The sequence below is a fragment of the Rhipicephalus sanguineus genome, chromosome 4 (assembly GCF_013339695.2).
Source record: "Rhipicephalus sanguineus isolate Rsan-2018 chromosome 4, BIME_Rsan_1.4, whole genome shotgun sequence".
NCBI classification, from domain to species: domain Eukaryota; kingdom Metazoa; phylum Arthropoda; class Arachnida; order Ixodida; family Ixodidae; genus Rhipicephalus; species Rhipicephalus sanguineus.
Window position 1 is genome coordinate 186,369,167 of NC_051179.1, and position 19,180 is coordinate 186,388,346.

The 19,180-nt window shown below is 47.4% G+C and overlaps 1 protein-coding gene across 9 annotated transcripts in view; it reads left to right on the forward strand.

The window, feature by feature from the left end:
* The window catches only part of LOC119390967 (lysophospholipid acyltransferase 5), a 129,518-nt gene that overhangs the window by 85,516 nt on the left and 24,822 nt on the right, over window positions 1–19,180 (forward strand). For all 9 annotated transcript variants that reach the window (XM_049414996.1, XM_049414995.1, XM_049414994.1 and 6 more), the window contains 2 exons: window positions 1,351–1,459; window positions 11,783–11,869. In XM_049414996.1, coding sequence (XP_049270953.1) covers window positions 1,351–1,459; window positions 11,783–11,869 — 196 coding nt within the window. The remainder of the gene's footprint in view (window positions 1–1,350; window positions 1,460–11,782; window positions 11,870–19,180) is intronic.

Consider the following 19,180-nt stretch of genomic DNA (forward strand, 5'->3'; position numbering starts at 1 on the left):
GTGGAATGTACCCACTACACGTGATAACGATGACGATGATGACCATGAAGTATAAGCGCGTTCCATTCCATGACGATGACGACTGATGACCATGAAGAATAAGTGCATTCCAGTGTAGTGGAATGTACCCGCTACACGTGATAACGATGACGCTGATGACCATGAAATATAAGCGCGTTCCATGACGATGACGACTGATGACCATGAAGAATAAGCGCGTTCCAGACCACACATTCTCTTTCTGCCATGGATGAAAACGATCGTGAACGCGCTTTCGCCCTCGAAAGGCAAAACGGCAACGCCGACAACAAACGTTTCCCTGAGCTTAACGTCATATATGAGAACCCCCGCGTTTGTGTGTCATGTCTTTGTATGATGATCGAGTGGGCAAAATTTACGGGGATTGACGGTTTACCAGATTACCTCCGGAGCTTCGCCCACTCATCATCAATCACTTCATGGATATGGCGCGATTTTTTTTTGGAGCTGCTTCACAGATGCCCACCACACTGCTACGACCACTGCAGTGTTCTGTGATAGAATTGATTTACAAGACCTCTGTTGAAATGATGCAAAACGGTGTCTTGATCCTTCACATGCACGATCTTGCAAACCAGGAAACGTGGCATCAAGAACAGAAGTGTGGTGATTCAGGTCATCTTGCTTTGGTGCGATTTCAAACTGAAGCACTTTTGTTTTTTTGGTGTTAAAGGTTAGGACTGAAATGGATTGAATGGAGAGCAAGTAATTTGGTTTGGTGAACATAACATTGGTGTCACACCATTTTCAGCAACACCTGGGATGTTTTGATAACAAAGTGTGGTGTCAGTCAGCATGATTAGTTTAGCTTGATCGTTATTACAACAGTATGTTGGACATGCATTTCTTTGGCTTTCAGTGCCATATAGAGCCCCCATGAATAGGACTTTCTCAGTGTGGCATCAAATAATTTTCATGTTAAGATTAGTTTCTTTTCTATATGGCCATATTATTTGAACGTTTTCACGGCACCTTCTATGTAAAAAAGTATCCTTCAATGGCTATACAGTAAAAGGTTGGATTTCAACTTAAAGAGGTTTCAATTTAATGAAGTAAGCTGCTGATTTTATCAACCTTTTTATATGGAGGTTTAACTCTGTTTCATATTGCTTTGTTGATTTCAAGAATGGCTTATATACTGGTATCTTGGGGGCTCAGTGCAGTGCAAATTAGCAGCAGCCACCTGAATTTTGTGCAAAAAAATGGATGGTTAAGTTCATGAAGTCAAAGCTTGCATGCTGCTGTGCAAACCAAGGTTCAGAGTTCTCTGGAAATGCCAATCTTATAGCAATCTAACTTAAATCTGTGCAGCATTGTGCCTGCGCTGTCTCGGCTGGCTCTGGGCATGGGCTGCCTGCTGTTCAGCCTGATTGGCTCTGGATACCTGGACGAGAAGTTTCTGCTCTCTGATGAGTTTGTGGTGAGTATCTTGTTTATGAATGTTGCACATGATTTCAATAGTTAGGAATACGTGCGACACCTGCAACTGGCCTGATTCAATCCACACTACATTGTGAACAGGGAACGCAGCCATGACATGTCAAATAGCTTCATTGTGCTGGCAATTGCTGTATGGACACTTTGTAGACCTGGCATGCAGTGTGGAGGTTAAGTAGATTCCACTTTAGCAGCTTAAACCAATCGTTAATGACATATTGTTACTGTCATTTTTTCATTACATTGACACTCCTAGTGAGTTCTTGCTATTTGTGTGACATTGGGTGTAAAGTCCCAAGTGATGTCTTGTTGAGGGTCGCATGATCGCCCTAGCGGAAGAGGCTGTGCTTCTCCTGCAATTTGGCCACAGCTGTGCATGGCACTTTGGTGCCTGTCTGCCTCACTTGGTGGTGATCTGTGGTAGATGAGCCACTGTGGCTGCTCTCTTGTGTGCCAGGTTGCACAATTTAAGTTTCTGAGACATACAGGGTCTGTCCTGAAAGTAATGTCAGTGAAATTATTGTGACGCAACTGTACGTCAGAGCGCGGTCTAACCGGTTGAAACTGGTCGTGGGGGAACCCAGCTAAGCAGCGCTCCGTCGCTCAGTGTGCTCTGAGCGTCGGGGAGTGTGGGACGGGCCTGTCAGTGAGAGTTGTTTTTTATTCTTGTGCAAGTGAAAATGCAGCGCTCGATGGAACAAAGATTTGCGATCAAGTTTTGTGTGAAACTTGGGAAGATCACTACGGAAACTGTTACTATGATCAAGACTGCTTACAAAGAACATGCCCTGTCAGATCGGCAATTTTTGGTGGCACAAGGCCTTTTTGGGAGGCCGGAAAGAGGTCGCCGACGAGGGCCGTGCCAGACGGATATTAATGACCACCACGGCCGACAGTGTGACGTGACTGAGGGAACTGTTGAACGCAGACCGACGATTAACTGTTCGTTTAATGGCCCACATGTTACATTCCGAAAACGGAAGTCCTCAAAAGACTGAAACGCAGGGTTCAGTGCATCCGGCTGGACATCGCAGACATTTGGAAAAGACACCACGATAATGCACCAGGCCACAGCGCCAGCCCACAACCCACAGTGTTAGCGAATGCCTGGTTAAAGCAGGTGTGCCTGCGATCCCCAGCCCCCTTTCAGCCCGGACTTCGCTCCCCCGACTTCTTTCTGTTTCCACGCCTCAAAATACCCCTGAAAGGCAAGCAATTTGGGACAGTGGACGGGATCAAAGCATCTTGCATCGCAGCATTAAAGGCCATTCCGGAGGAGGACTACCGCAATGCATTCGAGAGCTAGAAGGCTCACTGGAGCCGATGTATCGACGCAAAAGGAGACTTTTATGAAGCTTTTTAAACACTTGTAACGATAAATTCAATAAATGATTTTTAATGGCCTTACTGACATTACTGTAGCACAGATCCTGTACATGATGAAGCGAATGGTAGCGTGACGCTTCCAGTGGCAATCTGCGCACACTTCATGACAGTGAGTAGTTGCTTTCAAGGGAAATCTGTTGATGTTTATGCGTTCACACGTGAGACCACACATATTGCTGGAGGAGTGGGCTTAAACACTGCACTTGAAAAATGTTCTGTTTGTATGTGCGTATGCCGTATTTACTCGCGTAATGATCACACTCGCGTAATGATCGCACCCCTAAATTTAGTCGCCTAAATTCGATTTTTCTTTTTCCCCGCGTAATGATCGCACCCCGAACTTGCCGCATCGATATGTCGTGTGCCAAGTCTAGCCGATGATCATCGCGTTTATCATCTGTCGAATGTTGCGTTAATAACTCTTCCAAACTCGCCAAGTGAACTGCACGCACCAAACATATTCGTAATTTTTGCCCACCGTTGGCGGAAACGTGCCATTTAGGATTGCAGTAAAGGCAAATGCCGCAGTTTTCACTGAATGCCCGCCATGTGTTTTATGTCTGTGGCAGCTGAACGCGCCCATCTTTGTTTCTGTGATCTGAAAGCAGGCATCGCTACGCTCATGCCGTAAATTTACTGATTTAAATGAAAGCATTCCTTATTTAGACAGAAGAGACTGTTTTGACGCGCGTGACGTACTCACAACCACCGTGACTGACGAAAAGAAGAAAAAAAAAATGCGGTCGCTTCGCTCTGTGGGCCGCCATGTTTGTTTTGCTATCCCGCACTGTTACAGCAGCGGCCGCCTGTTGGTCGATCTGTTGTCATCCCGCAGCAACAAGCTGCCGACGCATTCCCATAATTCCTGAAAAAGCCGTGTCGCCGCCATCCCAGCCGCCCGTCACGGCGTCACCTGACACCACGTTTTTTTGGCTGTGCTTTGTGATCGTCTGTTGAAGCGTCGTTTCACCATGGGGCGGTATGCGAGCTTTACTGCCGCGTTCAAGCTGAAGGCGCTTGATTACGCGCTAGAGCACGGAAACCGCGCTGCCGGCAGACATTTCGGCGTCGATGAAATCCGGATCCGATATTGGAAAAAACAGCGCGAGAAGCTCATGGCTACGAACAGCACGCGCTGGGCTTTCCGCGGACCCAAAACGGGCAAGTTCCCTGACATCGAAAAGGCAGTCCTCGAATACGTGAGGGACATGCGCAAAGACGGTTGTGCCGTGTCGTTAGACATGGTACGGACGCAGGCGCGCACAGTTTCCCGGAGGCTGGGAATAGCCACAAAGGACTTCCGCACCAGTTCCGGCTGGACGACACGCTTCATGCGGCGGAATGGACTGTCGCTGAGGCGGCGGACGTCGTTGTGCCAGCGACTTCCATCCACGTACGAAGACAAAGTGATCGATTTTCACAGGTTCGTCACGAGGATACGCCAGAAGAACGGTTTCCTGCTGTCACAGATAGGCAACGCCGACCAAGCGCCGTTGACGTTTGACATGCCTCGAAGCACTACTGTGAACGAGAAAGGTGCTCGAAGTGTGCTCGTGAAAACGTGTGGTGCTGAGAAGCAGCGGTGCACCGTGATGCTCGCAGTGACGGCAGACGGGCGGAAGCTGCCGCCGTACGTGATTCTGAAGCGGAAAACAATTCCGAAGGGAAACTTTCCCCGTGGCATCCACATCCGCGCTCAAGCAAAAGGGTGGATGACGGCAGACCTCATGGTCGATTGGATCAAGACGGTTTGGGGGCGAAGAGCAGGAGCGCTTCTGCTTCCTTCACTTCTTGTGCTGGACAGCTTTCGGGGCCATCTCGTTGACAGTGTCCGTACCGAGCTGAAGGAGCGGCGCACGGAAATCGCAGTGATCCCTGGGGATCTAACTTCGCTGCTACAGCCTCTGGACGTGTCACTGAACAAACTGTTCAAGGACAACGTCCGGAGGCTGTACACAGAGTGGATGGCGGCGGGCGACCACGATTTCACGCCAAGTGGCAAAATCAGGAGACCCTCCATGGAAGTCCTCTGCTCATGGATTCTCGAAGCGTGGAGTACCATTTCCGACGAGGTGGTCGTCAAGAGCTTTAAGAAGACTGGCATTTCCAACGCGCTCGATGGGACAGAAGATGACCGTCTGTGGGACAGTGAAGACACTGCCGATTCTGACAGGGAATCGTGCGGCGACGACACTGACGCCAGTGACGCTTCGGACTCGGAATGAACGTTAGGGGGTCAGAGAGTTCAAAAATAAAAGGGCAGTGTTCCATGCATGTAGCTCCTGCGTAATGCGTGCATTTTATTACTAAGGTAAGCCTTACTCTACTTTTATTTTTGGTTATGTTCATGATAGCTATCGTAAGAATTCAGATTAGCGACTTCTTTGCGTTTTCGGTGCTCAGAATATTGTTTCACGGAAAGTTTACCCCGCGTAATGATCGCACCCTGAAGTTGGCGTCAATTTTTTGAAAAAAAGAGTGCGATCATTATGCGAGTATATACGGTAATATACACGCACGAATACAAACACTGACATAACATGGGTCAGACATCCCCCGAACTGGGGCTTTTCGTTGACGTACCCAAACTGGGACTTCTCGTTGACGTACTTAGTGACTGCAGTTGTTCATGTTACATAACATGCTACCTGACCAGAAGATGCCCTATCCTGACTGTGTCACGTCATGCATTCTTGTCATGAGTAAAGGCTCGTTCACACCTAAGGTGGAGCAGCCAAGTGGACTTTTCAAAGCGGCGAGTGCACGTACCTGCTCAGACCGCATGGCTCTCTTGGCTGCCCGTGTGGCCAAGGAGGCGGAGCATCTCGCGCTTTTGCGCACGTGTCACTATCACGTGGCATTGCTTCTCCTAAAAATACACCAGCGCCACCGCCACATGGCTTTCTGATTGGCTGCGTTAAAGCGGAGAGCTTCGGCGGGCGGAAAAAAATCGGGCCCCGAGCAATCGGACTAGCTGCCTCATTTTCCGCTCGCTTCAGCCACCTGGCGAGGAGGTTTTCTCCGCTTTCCGCTCGCCCGCTTCGACCGCGCTCCACTTTTGATGTGAATGAGCCTAAGGGGCATGAGGCAGGCGCCCAACAATGGAAAGTTCCGATGGTACGCGAGGAGCGGAACATTCCTTGGTGGTATGTGCATCTGCCTCCTCAACACGTGATTGGCCGAAAGAGGGCTCGTGGCACGCGGCCTGAGCCGTAGAGAAAAACCCAGGAAGAAAGAACGGGTGTTGTCTGTGGGGCACCTTTCAAAGCAGGTGGTAGAAGCCAGCATCTCACTTGTGAGAAGAGCAGCGGGTACTGGGTCCAGAGGTGCAGCACCAGAAGTTCGTGGCGTATCCGTGTCGACCTCGGCAACGACCGGGTAAGGCTGCCACAGAGTCGCAGCATCCTCTTGACAGTGGTTCCCGAAGCACGTGCAATGCTCCACCTTCTTTGGTAGAACGGTTTGGACTCGCAAGACAGTCTCCGGTGCACCACAGTCGTCTCTGAAGCCGCAGAGGCAATTGGCACAAGGGACCGAGGAGGCAGCTAGGCCTTACCTGTCCGTTTCAGTGTTGGCCATGACGACTACCGGGAAACAGGCAACAAGTGGTTGGCCGAGTTGCTGTTGAGCAACGGCGACCGCAGGAGCTCATCAAGAGCAGCGACGGCGAGTGAGACGCAACAGGGACGACCAAGGAGTTGACTCAGATGTCGTGCCGACCGTGCATGTAAGGCCGCTCCTTTTTGGGTGTGATTGAGAGGCCAGTGTGGCCTGACTATTATTGCAGCTCGAGACTGAGCCTATGGCATTTTTTATGTTAGCGTTGGTTGCATGAATTCTTTGTATGAATTTTTAGTGTGCAGTTATTTTGGAGTGTTGTTTGTGCGGGATAAAGTCTGTTTGCTGTGCCACCACCATCTCCCGCGTCTCTCAGTTTCCATCCCTTGCAAGTGCTCCCAAGATATGTGACAATTCTGCTGATTTTAACCTGCGAATCCAATGACTGTGTAATCGGATTGCAAAGAAGAGCCCTGTGCACATCGGTGGATTGAGAACGTCCTAGGGACAGAGTGGGTTCTCTGGCTTAGCGCGTCATAGAGTATATGGAAGTGAACCTTCCCAAGCATGCTTCTTTTCAGAGTCTTTGGGACTTCTGCTGTGATCCACTAGAGGTAGCAAACCTTGAGTTTGCACTTCCTCTTACAATGACCTTCCAGCCATTTTTTGACCCACTTTCAGACAGATAAGCCACTTAATGTTTTAGCAGCGAAGCTGTTTAGCAAATCATTCCTTGTTCGGCGAACCAAAAAACTGTCTGTCATAAGCGGGTATGTGCCATAAAAATTGGGTAAATCCGACTACTCACTACAGTGAAATCTCGGTATAACGAACTTCAGGGGACCGCGGAAAAATGTTCGTTATTCTGAAAGGTCGTTATAGTGAAAGCCCAAAAATTTACCATAACAATAGAATTTCAGTAACGCAAACGTCCTACCTTTGCAACGGTACGTCCTTGAACTCGATTCTCACAATGCACACGTGAACGTCAGACAAGGCACGTTTATTTGAAATAGTCCGTGATCGTTTCTTGACGGGTGCAGCACAAACTCTGCGTCACGAACGATTCTAGACCGTCCGCATTTTTATGCGCCGCTTCGGTCGCTGTTCCGCTTTTTTTCTATGAATATGCGGAGTTCCCTCAAGTCCAACACATCTGTGGCCGACACGGACTCGTCGCGATCTTCGGGTGCTACCGTGACATCGTCGTCCATGTCATCGCTGCAATCCTTTAAGGCCCAACTGCATGCACACGAGTTTTGAGCGACGGCCGACAGGATTTGCTGTCGCGGAAGGCCATCCATCGCCGTCGCAGGTTTCTGGAAAGCCAGAGAACATCGCTTGTCGCCCGGAAGTGAGCATGACGATATCGGCAAAATGGCGGCATCTGTGACCCTCGCTTCGGTTGCAATTTGCTCGTGATGCTTGCAATCGGCGCGTACTTTAAGGAACGCAAGTTATAGACTACCTTCTTTACAGCCCCATCTCACGCGGAGAGCGAGGCAGCGGCCGTATTTTGTCGTTAATTTTGATCGACGGTTCGTTTTGTTGTTTTGGTGGTAGCTTGCTGCATTGGTGGTAGCTTGCTGCAATGTCAACATCGTCGTCGTGTGAGGTAGCCCTTCTCCCTGCGAAACAACGATGTGAGGCGCTGCGGCTTTTCTTAAACGTTCTACGACAGCAAGAGGAAACGTTGTCGAGATGCGCGTCGTGGACTAACCCCAACATAACGCAGTTTGTAGCAGTAGTTTTCAATCGAGCAACCGTGACACTTACCGTTGTCAGAAGGGAAGGGGAGCTTGGCACTCGAAAGCACCATGTCCCAGAGTTTATAACACTCATCAACCCCTCATCATCCAGTACGTCCGCTCCGGCTTTGTCGCGAACATGTGGGTGCTCCCATCGCGACAGCGCGACGGAGCCCGTTTGTCGCAGTCGCCTTCGCTCGAATACAGTGAACTAGCTCGAAAGTCGCGTGCAATGCATGCGGTTGGGCCTTTACAAAACCTGATGCGTTGTCGCCTCCGCAGGCACCGACACCAGGGGAGCGTGTGGAATGGTGGGGTGAAACTCCTCCCCCCCGCCCGCGTTTCTCCTCCCGCGCCATCTCAGGTTTTTGCGGGAGGGCGTCCGCTCTTCGCGCTGCGTCGTCTGCTACCTTACAGCTCCGATTGCCATGACTGATAGACTGAAATCTAAGAATCCTCGCATTTCGGGATATAAGTTCGTAGTACTGAGGTGCTGTTAAGATTACACGGGAATTAAATAACGATCGTTATTCTGAAATGTTCGTTATTCTGGAGTTCGTAGTAATGAAATATTTTTACATTGAAACTATAAGCAGTCGGCACGGGATTTCTTAAATGTTCGTTAATTTGAAATGTTCGTTAATGTGGTGTTCGTTGTAACGAGGTTTGACTGTACTGGTCCACTCAAAAAGAAGGCAACAGTTAGCCGATTTTTTTATTAGCCATTTTAATTATGTGTCTTGAAACATCTATAAAAATTATTCACAGGCGCTCTATTCGCAAGATACACGCAAAATAATTTAACAGCGAAGCTGTTTAGCAAGTCGTTCCTTGTCCGGCGAACCAGAAAACTGTCATAAACGGGTATGTATCATAGGAATTGGGTAAATCCGACTGCTCACTACTGGTCCACTAAAAAAGAAGGCAACAGTTAGCCCAACAAATGGCTGGGAAGTGACGTGGACGTACCGATGACCCCGAGTACGTTCAAGAAGAGAATACTAGGGAACGGGAAAGGCAACGGCGGCTGCGAAAAGACCCTGAAGCGATGGAAGGCCTACGCCAACGACGACGTGCTTGTAGATTTATGAGAAGTGCGAACGCTTGGTTTCAGCGCAAGGTTCTGTCTCTGGAGTTTGGACATCAGTGTCGTGTCTGTGACTGTCTGTGGTTTAACTCGAACTTCTCTACGCTGAGAATAAGTGGAGAAAAACCTAGCATCGCCTACCTAAAGCCTAGCAACGACCTATAAGCAACCGAGAAATAACCTGCGTCACCTAGCCAAGGCCTAGAAACAACCTCAAAGCAACCAGATTAGTCCTCAGAATCGTCCACTTTCACTGTTTCAAGCCTTGCGCGGCTTAGTGCAAGCTTCGCCTTTTTTTTTTTTTTTTTGTCTAAGGATCTTGAGAATATTGTCAGGAAACTGCAAATAAAATTTCTCAGGTCCTCTCTTCTGTGTTCATCAGTGGCCTGCTAAATATTGGCATTGAAGATCTATACATCCTTGCACCACTCGAGGAGATAGATGTTGGTCACACAGCTGAGCAGCTTCTTAAAAGTTGCAAAGTTAGTGCAAAAGCTGCATTTGCATTTTCCATGCAGTGCAGGCAGTTCGTCAAAGTGTCGGAAAGAACCGGGAAAAGAGCTTCCTACGACATTGCATTGTGGGAGGCCTCTTTTCACTAGACACGAGGAGGCAGATGTTGCCGAAGCGGGACGAGTGTCTGGAAAACCTGTAGAAAGTTCTGGATGCACTCATTGCAGCTGACAGAATCATTGAACATTTGAATGACACTATGGTTGCACAGTTCATTGAGCTGCTACCGACATAAGCACAAGTTGCAACTATTTGAAAGGAGCTTGCATGCACTTAACTTTTCTGAAGGTTTCTGTAGTTTGGAGGTCTGTAAAACTTGTGCTAATTTTTAGTCACGGCCAGGCAAGCATGGAGAGAGGACTTAGTGTGAATCGCCAGGTATTAATCAGAAGACATGAAAGAAGTGTCTGAAATTTCGCAGCACACTATCTGTTAATGTAGCAGCTGGCATTTTCAATGTGCCCTTCATAAAAGAATTGAGAGAATCTGCAGCTTGTGCAAGGAACAAATGCCGTGCCTTTCTGGAAACCCAGAAAAGGTAGGATTAGAGAGATGCAGAACAGAGGAAGAAATGCTAATGAAGAGGTTGAAATTCTCACAAGAAAGACTGAGAAACTGGGCGCCACAGTTGCAGAATTGACAGCCTCGGCAGACTCATATGAAGAAAGTGGAGGCGGCTAGTGGCAGCTTAAGGAAGACTACCTAGAGCAAGCATCAGATCTTGGGCATTGACATAAAAATTCAGGAAAAGCAACACGGCACTATGTGATGACTCATGCTTGGTTGTTCTTTTTTAGGAAATAAAAGTTTGCATTTTGTAGCACAAAAGTAGTTATTCATGTCACTCTTAAGAAACAGTGATGTGAAATCATTGAAAAAGGAAATGTCATCGGAGCCATCGTTCCAACAGGGGGACTTGTCTGAATGCAGGTGCCGTTATTGAAACCTTGGCTTGAGAGGCATCCCCTTTTTTTCAATGATTTCTCATTATTTCAGTCGTCCATCTACCCCGGAACATCCATCTTAATTGGGTTTCACAATTATGAAACAGCGGCACGAAGTAAGACAAAATCACAGAGAAACACACGTTTGTCTCACTTTGTCTTACTTCGTGGTGCCGTTTCATAATTATCAATTCTTACCAATTAGCCCACTTGTCAGTCCTGTTAATCGGGTTTCCAACACAATATGTGGTCCTAGAACGTCTGTTAGTGCTCATTAATATTGTGTCTAACAAAGAAAAACGAGCCCTTAATATTTCCACTTCTTTCCTTCATGCAGAGCCTTGAATTTTAACTCGATAGCATTAAACAGCTCGTTTCGCAGAAATTCCAGTGTCACCATCAGCGTTGTTGGTTGTGAGTGAAAAATCAGCATTGTCCGCGAGCGAAAATTCAAGATAGATGCAAAAAAATAATAATAAATAAAAAATTTGGCACATCTCACGCCTTGTGGAAATCGGTTACGTGCGATGCAGTCAGCGAGTAGTTCTACGCTGCATTATTTGGCTTTGAGCCAAACGTTACGAGGTGGATCGACATAATTTTGTAAGTGTAGTACTTGTGTGCCCATTGTGGGCTTACCAGGAACGTCGACAACACTGGCGTTTTAAAGGGTAACTTATGGTCCGACGTAACGTTAGTACTCAGGTTAGAGCACATATGTCAGTATTATCGAAACGAAGTGCACTTTATGGCGCAGTGATGTGAATATCACACGCAACTTTCGTTAGCATATTCCTCAGGGGTCGGGCAGCGCTTGATTACAACTTGCTGAATCATAGGAGTACAATTGTAATGTTTATTAGACTGCTATAAAAGCGGAGCCAACACTGGAACCATAGACGTTAACCTGACATGACACCTGTATCATAGAAGTACATAGAAGTGTTTATTGCTTTGTTATAATATCAGCGAAATTATCAGCGAAATTGGACAGGGGCTTGCTCTGAATTTCGTGGTAGTAGCAATGATCACCACTGTGGATGCGCAGTGACATGCGGTCTTGTTTTCAGACCCACGGCCCAGCCATGCGGCTCATACTCATGGGGATGTGGCAGGTGGTCACCCTGCACAAGTACGTTGCCTGCTGGCTACTTTCGGTGAGTGCTGCTCAATTCATTTGAATGCTGGTATTGAAAGCATTGTACTTCATTTCTTTACAGTAGTTTCTAAGGGGCTTCAAGAGGTGTTTAATGTCGCAGGGGACAATACAAGTGATGTCAGCATATGGTAGACTCTCATTAAGACGAACCCAAAGGGACCAAGAGAACTTGTTTGTTTGATCAGATGTTTGGCTTATCGGAACAGCCACCTACAAAAACATGCTAAGTGCATCTAAATATGCTACTTAAACACGGTGAATGACAAGAAAGAAGCATTTACAGTGGAACCTCAGTGATACGACCATGGCTTGTTTGAATTTCGGGTTGATAGGAATTTAGCAGCAGAGCTGTTTAAGCTTTTCGTTGCACCAGGTATTGCGAGCAGAAATTATCATCATTATCATTTTGAATGATCAAATTATCATCTTTTTCTTCCGCTTCCTCCTCGTCATCATCTGCTTCGCTCCCAGAACGCATGTGGCGATTTGTCCCGCATGGGATGCATTAACTCTGATGGGTGAGAGAACGAGTTGAGAGAGAGGAAGAGAGAGAAAGAAATTGCTGCACGCTAGCAGAGCATAGCATAGCCTGGTATAGTACAGTATAGCACAAGGGGGTTGGAAAAGGGAAAGGAGTACAGAGAGAGAACGAAAGGAAAGAGCAGAATAGAGAGGAAGAAAGGGAATAAAGGAGAAAAAAAATAGACAGAAAGAAAGTCTTGGCAAAAGAAATTCTTGGAGGAGCAGGATCCGAAACTGCGTACGTACGATCCGAAGGCGAGCGTCGTAGCCACTCGGCTATCCAGGCTTTCTGGCAGAGCATAGCATAGCCTTGTATAGTGCAGTACAGCGAGGGGGTGGGAAAGGGAAGTGAGGATGAGGAGGGAAAGGAGAGAGTAAAGCATAGCATAGAAAGAAATAGAGAGAATGAAAGGGAAGAAAGACAGAAAGAGAATCGAAGAGAAAGAAATAGAGAGAGCGAGAAAAAGAGACAAGTGGAAATAAACACAGACAAGAAAGAGACAGAAAAAAAAACAGATAGAAAAAGAAAGAGAAAAATAAAAAGAAACAGAGAAGACCACCAAGCTTCACACTTCCTTCATGCTTGGCACCACTAATGCGAAGCTGTTTTTGTGTGTGTCCCGGCCAAGTCTTGCAGTGTTACGGAGTATGGTTGTTGCAAACTGATTTCACCCCGCGATGTTTGATACGAACGTATGCTACTGCGCAGGTATCAACACGTGCCGCCCGCACTGTCGTGGAAGACACGGCAATCACATGCGGTTATGCGCACCTTGCTGCCAGTTTGTCAGAATAGGCCATCAGCGGCGTGTTGTATCCTCTGATATTGTTCGCATGAATATTGGAGGCCTTAGGTACCTTTATGTGCCTTTGCGTTTAGATTACAGGCGGCATTGGCATTGCGCTTTTGTTTTTTAAATGCGAAGCATTTCTTAGCGAACTTCTGCGACTTTGAGCGTATCTATCTGTCTGTCTATCTAGCCGCCTACGACTTTGAGCTCTCCTGGCCGTTTCATTAATGGGATGTATACCAAAATTGGTATGACATAACATGACCGTATTACGAACATAAATGACACCTCATAGCATGAAAGTCATGATATGCATGTCATGAACAGCGTGATTTACATGCCACGGTTTGGGGGGCTCTTGCGGCCATTTCGTTAATTTGATATATACCAAAATTGGTATGGAGTGACAATAGTGTATTACGACCACAAATGACAGGTCCTAATGTGCAAATCGTGACTAAAACTGGTATGATGAGACATTTCTGTATGACGAACGTAACTGACACATGACAACATGAAAATCATGACATGCAAGTCACGTACGACATTATTTACATGCTACGCTCATGGTGCCCTCGCAGCCATTTTGCTCGCTGGATATACACCAAAATTGGTATTGCACGACGAGATGACGACCACCTTCGTCATCTTTTGAGCCACGGTTGATGGCGGCCGCTCAGTCGCAATGTCACCTGCTTGGTGCGTCTTCACATGTGGTACAGCGACCGTTGGTGCCTCATTGTTGCCATTCTGTGACACCTCAGCTTCAATTGGAGCTCGGGCGACATCTTTCCTGGGATTCTCTTCCGCGGATCCTTCTCTTCGCGGTTCCCGAGCTGACGAGGGCTCCATCTTCGGGTCTTTTCCCAAACATACTGGATCGTCCTGCCCTCGCGCTCCGGCGATGTTTCCAATGATTAGGTCGATCAGGGGGTTGTTCATGCACAGGGCAGTAACTCTCCCGCTGAAGTAAGGGGTCTCAACCTCAATCTTGGCTTCAGGAAGCATTCGAATGGAACTATCAAACAGGCAAACCGGTTGGGTATTGCCTGTGAACTCACTCTCTCGGACCAATTTCTTTCGTACGATAACAGTGGTGCACCCACTATCTCTTAATACCGTGACTTCCTTTCCACCAACCTTCCCCTTAAGTGTCGGCATTCCTTTCGTTGTGTCTTTTGTTATCGCAGCACCGATGAAATGCATCTTCTTCCCGCTCTTCAGCTTGGTCAATTCATCACTGATCACTTCTGCTTCCTCTTTTGGCGGGGCATACGCACAAGCTGCTTGGTGGGCTTTACTCGCATCGTTTCGACATGCGTCTGCTTTGTGCCCCGTTTGTCCACATTTAAAACACTTCATCACACTGGGGCGTGAGAAGTTGGTCCGACAACTGTTAGCGCGATGACCCACTCGGTTACACAGAAAGCATCGCCAAGAATTGATCGGCCAATTCAAGCATATCCTCGAGCGATTTAGCTCTTCTCTCTTTCAGATACAGCGACAGGCTCGGGTGGCAACTGGTGAGAAATTGCTCTCTGATAAGAAGCTCTCTAAGCTCACCGTACTCCTGTGCCGTCTCTGAAAGTTCGATCCACCTGTCAAAATAATGGCTGAGCTGCGTGGCATACTGCGTTGCTGTCTCGCCATCAACTGGCTTTCCCGTACAGAACCGATCTCGGATGCCTTCCACGGTGGATCTAAGTCGCTTCAATAAAGCAGCTTTCACTTTCGTGTAATTAGCTGCATCAGTAGGTGTCATCCTACCGTACACACGAGCGCTTCGCCACTCAAACAAGTGCTCAAAGCTGTTGCCCATTGCTGCTCCGGCCAATTTTGGCTTCTAGCTATCGTCTCAAACCTGTGCAGGTATGCATCAAGGTCATCTTTCCTCTCATTAAACGCCACAAGCAGCTTGCTTGGGTTCAATTGGAAGCTATGATCTTCCCTTTCGCTGCTCTCGACTCTAGCCTGGACGGGAGTTTCTATGCGCTGCTGCGTTCACTGCGAAGAAGACATCAAAGCTATGTACCCTGAGCTCGTCTGCGTTGGGAACTACCCTCCAGAAACTAAGTTGCATCAAGCGCCATTTGAAATCGCTGATAAAGCCGTGGTACGAAGAGCCCCATACAATATATCAAGAGGAAAGAAGACACAGTAAGACCTCGGTAATTTGTACTCGGTTAATTGGGAATCCCAGATGATAATTTGTATTATTTGCGCGGTCCCAAATTTTTACATGTAAATTTAACCAGATAATTGCTGCGGCCAGTCTGCCACTTCCCGGTTAATTGGCACGCTTGGCCGTGACTTCCAAGATATGCACAGGGTGTTGCGAATCTTGGAGGCTGTAACTAAAACATACTATTTTTTTTTTTTTTTTTGATGTACGGATCTCGAAGGCCATGCTTTTTTTCCGGAAATACGTCGTAGACGCCATGTTTGAGCAATTTCCAGACGGCGATGCGTGCCATGGAGTATGATGCGTGCGGTTGCGATCATGATCATCATCTTCTCAACAGCGATGTTAGCCACTCTAGCGAAGTGAATGTTTTGTGGAGTCTTTGTGTCATTTGGATGTCGGCTTGCGAGCATTGTGCGATTCGGTGCGACTGCTCCGTTTGTCTCCTGTCTCCGCTTGAGTGTCTTCCCTGTGAATTGGTTGATTGAGGTGTGCTTGGAAGGAAGATGCCGAAGTACAAGAGCTTGTCCCTGCACGAAAAGGTGTGCTTAATTGAAGAGGTCAGCAAGTCGACGGCGTCGTAAACGGCTCTCGCCGAAAAGCACCACGTGCCTCCGTCAATGCTGTGCAACATCATCAAGAATAAGGAGAAAATTCTCGATGCTTACTGCAAGACGCACTCGTCAAAGCGTACACGAGTACGCCCGCCTACGTACGCCGACGTTGAAGCAGCTCTGATTGACTGGCTGCAGAAAGCCAACGCAGCACACCTTCCTGTCAATGAGACCATATTGCGTGAGAAGGCCAACCAGCTGGCACTGCAACTTGGACATTCTGAGTTTAAATGCAGCAATGGGTGGTTTTGCCGATATAAGGAGTGCAACAACCTGACATTCGTGACTGTTTGTGGCGAGAGTGGCTGCACGGATCAGTCTGTTGTCGATGGTTGGAAGCAGCACAGCTTGGCTCCACTACTCGCCAAGTACGAAGCAGCCGATGTTTACAACCTTGATAAAGCTGCTCTGTTCTACAAAATGTTGCCTACGAAGACGTTCGCTTTGAAGGAGGCAGACATTAAGGGGTGGAAACAGAACAAAGACAGAATCACTGTTTTGTTTGGTGCAAGCATGTGCGGTGAGCACAAGCTGCCACTGCTTGTTATTGGGAAGACAGAAAAGCCTCGTTGTTTCAAAAATGCACGATTGCCATCCAAGGATGACCCGATCTATAAAAACAACAAGAAAGCTTGGATGACGGCTGCACTCTTTGAAGAATATGCGCGGCACCTTGACCGCAAGTTTGCGGCCGCAGGGCGCAGAGTTTTGTCCGTCGTCGATAATTGCCCAGCTCACGGCGACATTCAGAACCTGCAGGCAATCAGGCTGGTCTTTTTACCCCCGAACACGACATCGCTATCGCAGCCGGTGGACAAGGGCGTCATACACCATACCAGGAAAATATATCGCTACAATTTGTTGAAGCGAATGCTCCTTTGCTATGACAACGGAAAGGAGTATAACATTGACCTCCTCGGTGGTATTTGCCTCATTGTTCACGCATGGAGGCAGGTGGAGGCCACCGTTATTCGACGGTGTTTTGAGCACGCCGGTTTTGTGAAAGAAGAGGCAACCTCCGCTGAGTGTGCTGTCACCGCTGTCACTTGCCCATTTGATGAAGAAGGGGAGACTCTCTGCGCTCGATATGAGGCTTTGCACGCGGAGGACGGGGAATGCACTGCCATCGAATTCTCCGAGTACACAAATGTCAAGTGCACAGTGCAGACGTGTTACGCCGACATCGACAGCGAGATAGCTGCGAGATCGACGGATTCGGCCTCTAGTGTTGACAGCGATGACGAGTCCTCCCGAGCACCCCCTTTGGCGGATGTCATCAATGCCTTGAGTGTTGTGCGCAGCTTCGTCAAGTGCAACGGCGGCGAGGCTGAGATGCTGCGCCTCATTGACATGCTGGAAAATATGACTTTCAGTGCTGGGAACTACCGAACGCGTCAGTCACGCATGGAGGAATTTTTCTCCAAGTAGGCGGACTTGCCACAATAAAGGTGTGACTTCCGTATATCACGTTTTCTGGCTGATTTCTTTGATTTCGCATTGTTTCGGATAATTGGGAATCCCGCTTAATTGGGATATTTTTCTCTGTTCTGAGGCCTTCGAATTAACGAGGTTTTACTGTATGGCTGAAGAAAGAGTTGCGGGCAATGTTGGATGCAAATATAATCCGACCTTCTGTCTCGCCCTTTGCTTGGCCTATCACTATCGCTCCAAAGGAAGATGGAATGTTCCATCTTTGTACAGTTTATAAGGCACTCAACCAACAAACGGATCTTATACCATTTCCCATGCCCAAGATAGATACAATTAGTATTGACGAAACAGGTGGATGTCGCTGGTTTTCTCATATTGACCTGTGCAAGGGTTTCTGGCAAGTTCCTTTGACCGAGGATACAAAGAAGTACACCGCCTTTGTCGCACCGTTTGACTTGTTTGAATGCAATCGCTTGGCATTTGTATGGAAGAACTCATTGGCCTGGTTCCAGAAGATAATGAACGATGTACTGAAGCACTACCACGGAATCTTTTGTAATGTCTACATAGATGACATACTCATATTTTGCAAAACTGAAGCGGAGCATCAAAGTCTCCTTTCTCAGGTCCTGAGTGCTCTTAGCCAAGCTCAGCTCAAAGTGAACTTCAAGAAGAGTGCATTTTTTCAAGCCAAAGCTGTGTTCTTCAGCAGGGTGTTTGACGGGACTACAGAAAGCACGGAGCAGGATTCAGTTGACAGGATTTCGAAGTTGGTGAAGCCATACGATGTCCACTCTCTGCGAGTATTTCTAGGCCTAGCTGGTCATTTCAGGTCTTTCATAAAGGATTATGTGGTAAAGACGAGGTGTCTCACACATTTGATGCAAAAAGACATTCCTTTTCTAAGGAGTCCGGAGTGAAAAAGCCTACAGCAAACTAATGAAACTGATATCAGATCCGATTCTTCGTATACCGGACTTCTCCATGCCTTTTGGGCTTAATACTGACGCGTCGCATTATGCAACGGGTGCAGTTCTTTATGAGAAGCCATTGCAACCACCTGATCATCAGAAGCACCACGTAGTCTGTTTCTACAGCTATACATCAAAGCCTGCCAAAGCCTGCCGAGATTTTTTAGTAGCCAATTACAATGGCTTTGTACACAGTAGTCAGTGTGTAGAAAGAATGAATGCTGCAATATCCGTTAGACCAATATGGCCTCTTTACGCATTTGAAATAAAAAAGGAAAAGTTAAGTAGCTTGAGCACCCGCTTTTGGGAGGTAGAAAAGTGTTTTTCGTCATGTAGTGGATGAACGACATATATAAAACGATCATAAATGATCTTTGTTTTGGTGAGTACTGCGTAGAATAAATGATGCAAGGACTTTCAAAGGCTTATCAGAATAAACTAATCGAGTTAGTAATGATGAAAAATACAATAGCCAGTTGTGCATTTATGTAATGAATTTACAACACAGAACCCGTTCTGTCACGCGGCTGTCTCACGGGCTCGCAGGCCGCAAGTAGGATTATCGGAGAGCACCAGTGCAGATACACAATCGCGATCACTGTGTTAAAGATTTCGTGGTACGCAGGTTTGCACATCAGCTGGTGTTCCAGTGTGCTCTTTCCTGAAGGTACTGAATGGGCGCGATGATATGGGAGGAGTCGACTAAACTTTATTGCTGTATGTGTAAGGACCACTCGGTCTGCCGTACGACAATGATCAAAATAAGGCACGCAAAATAAATAACGATTTGAATCTGCA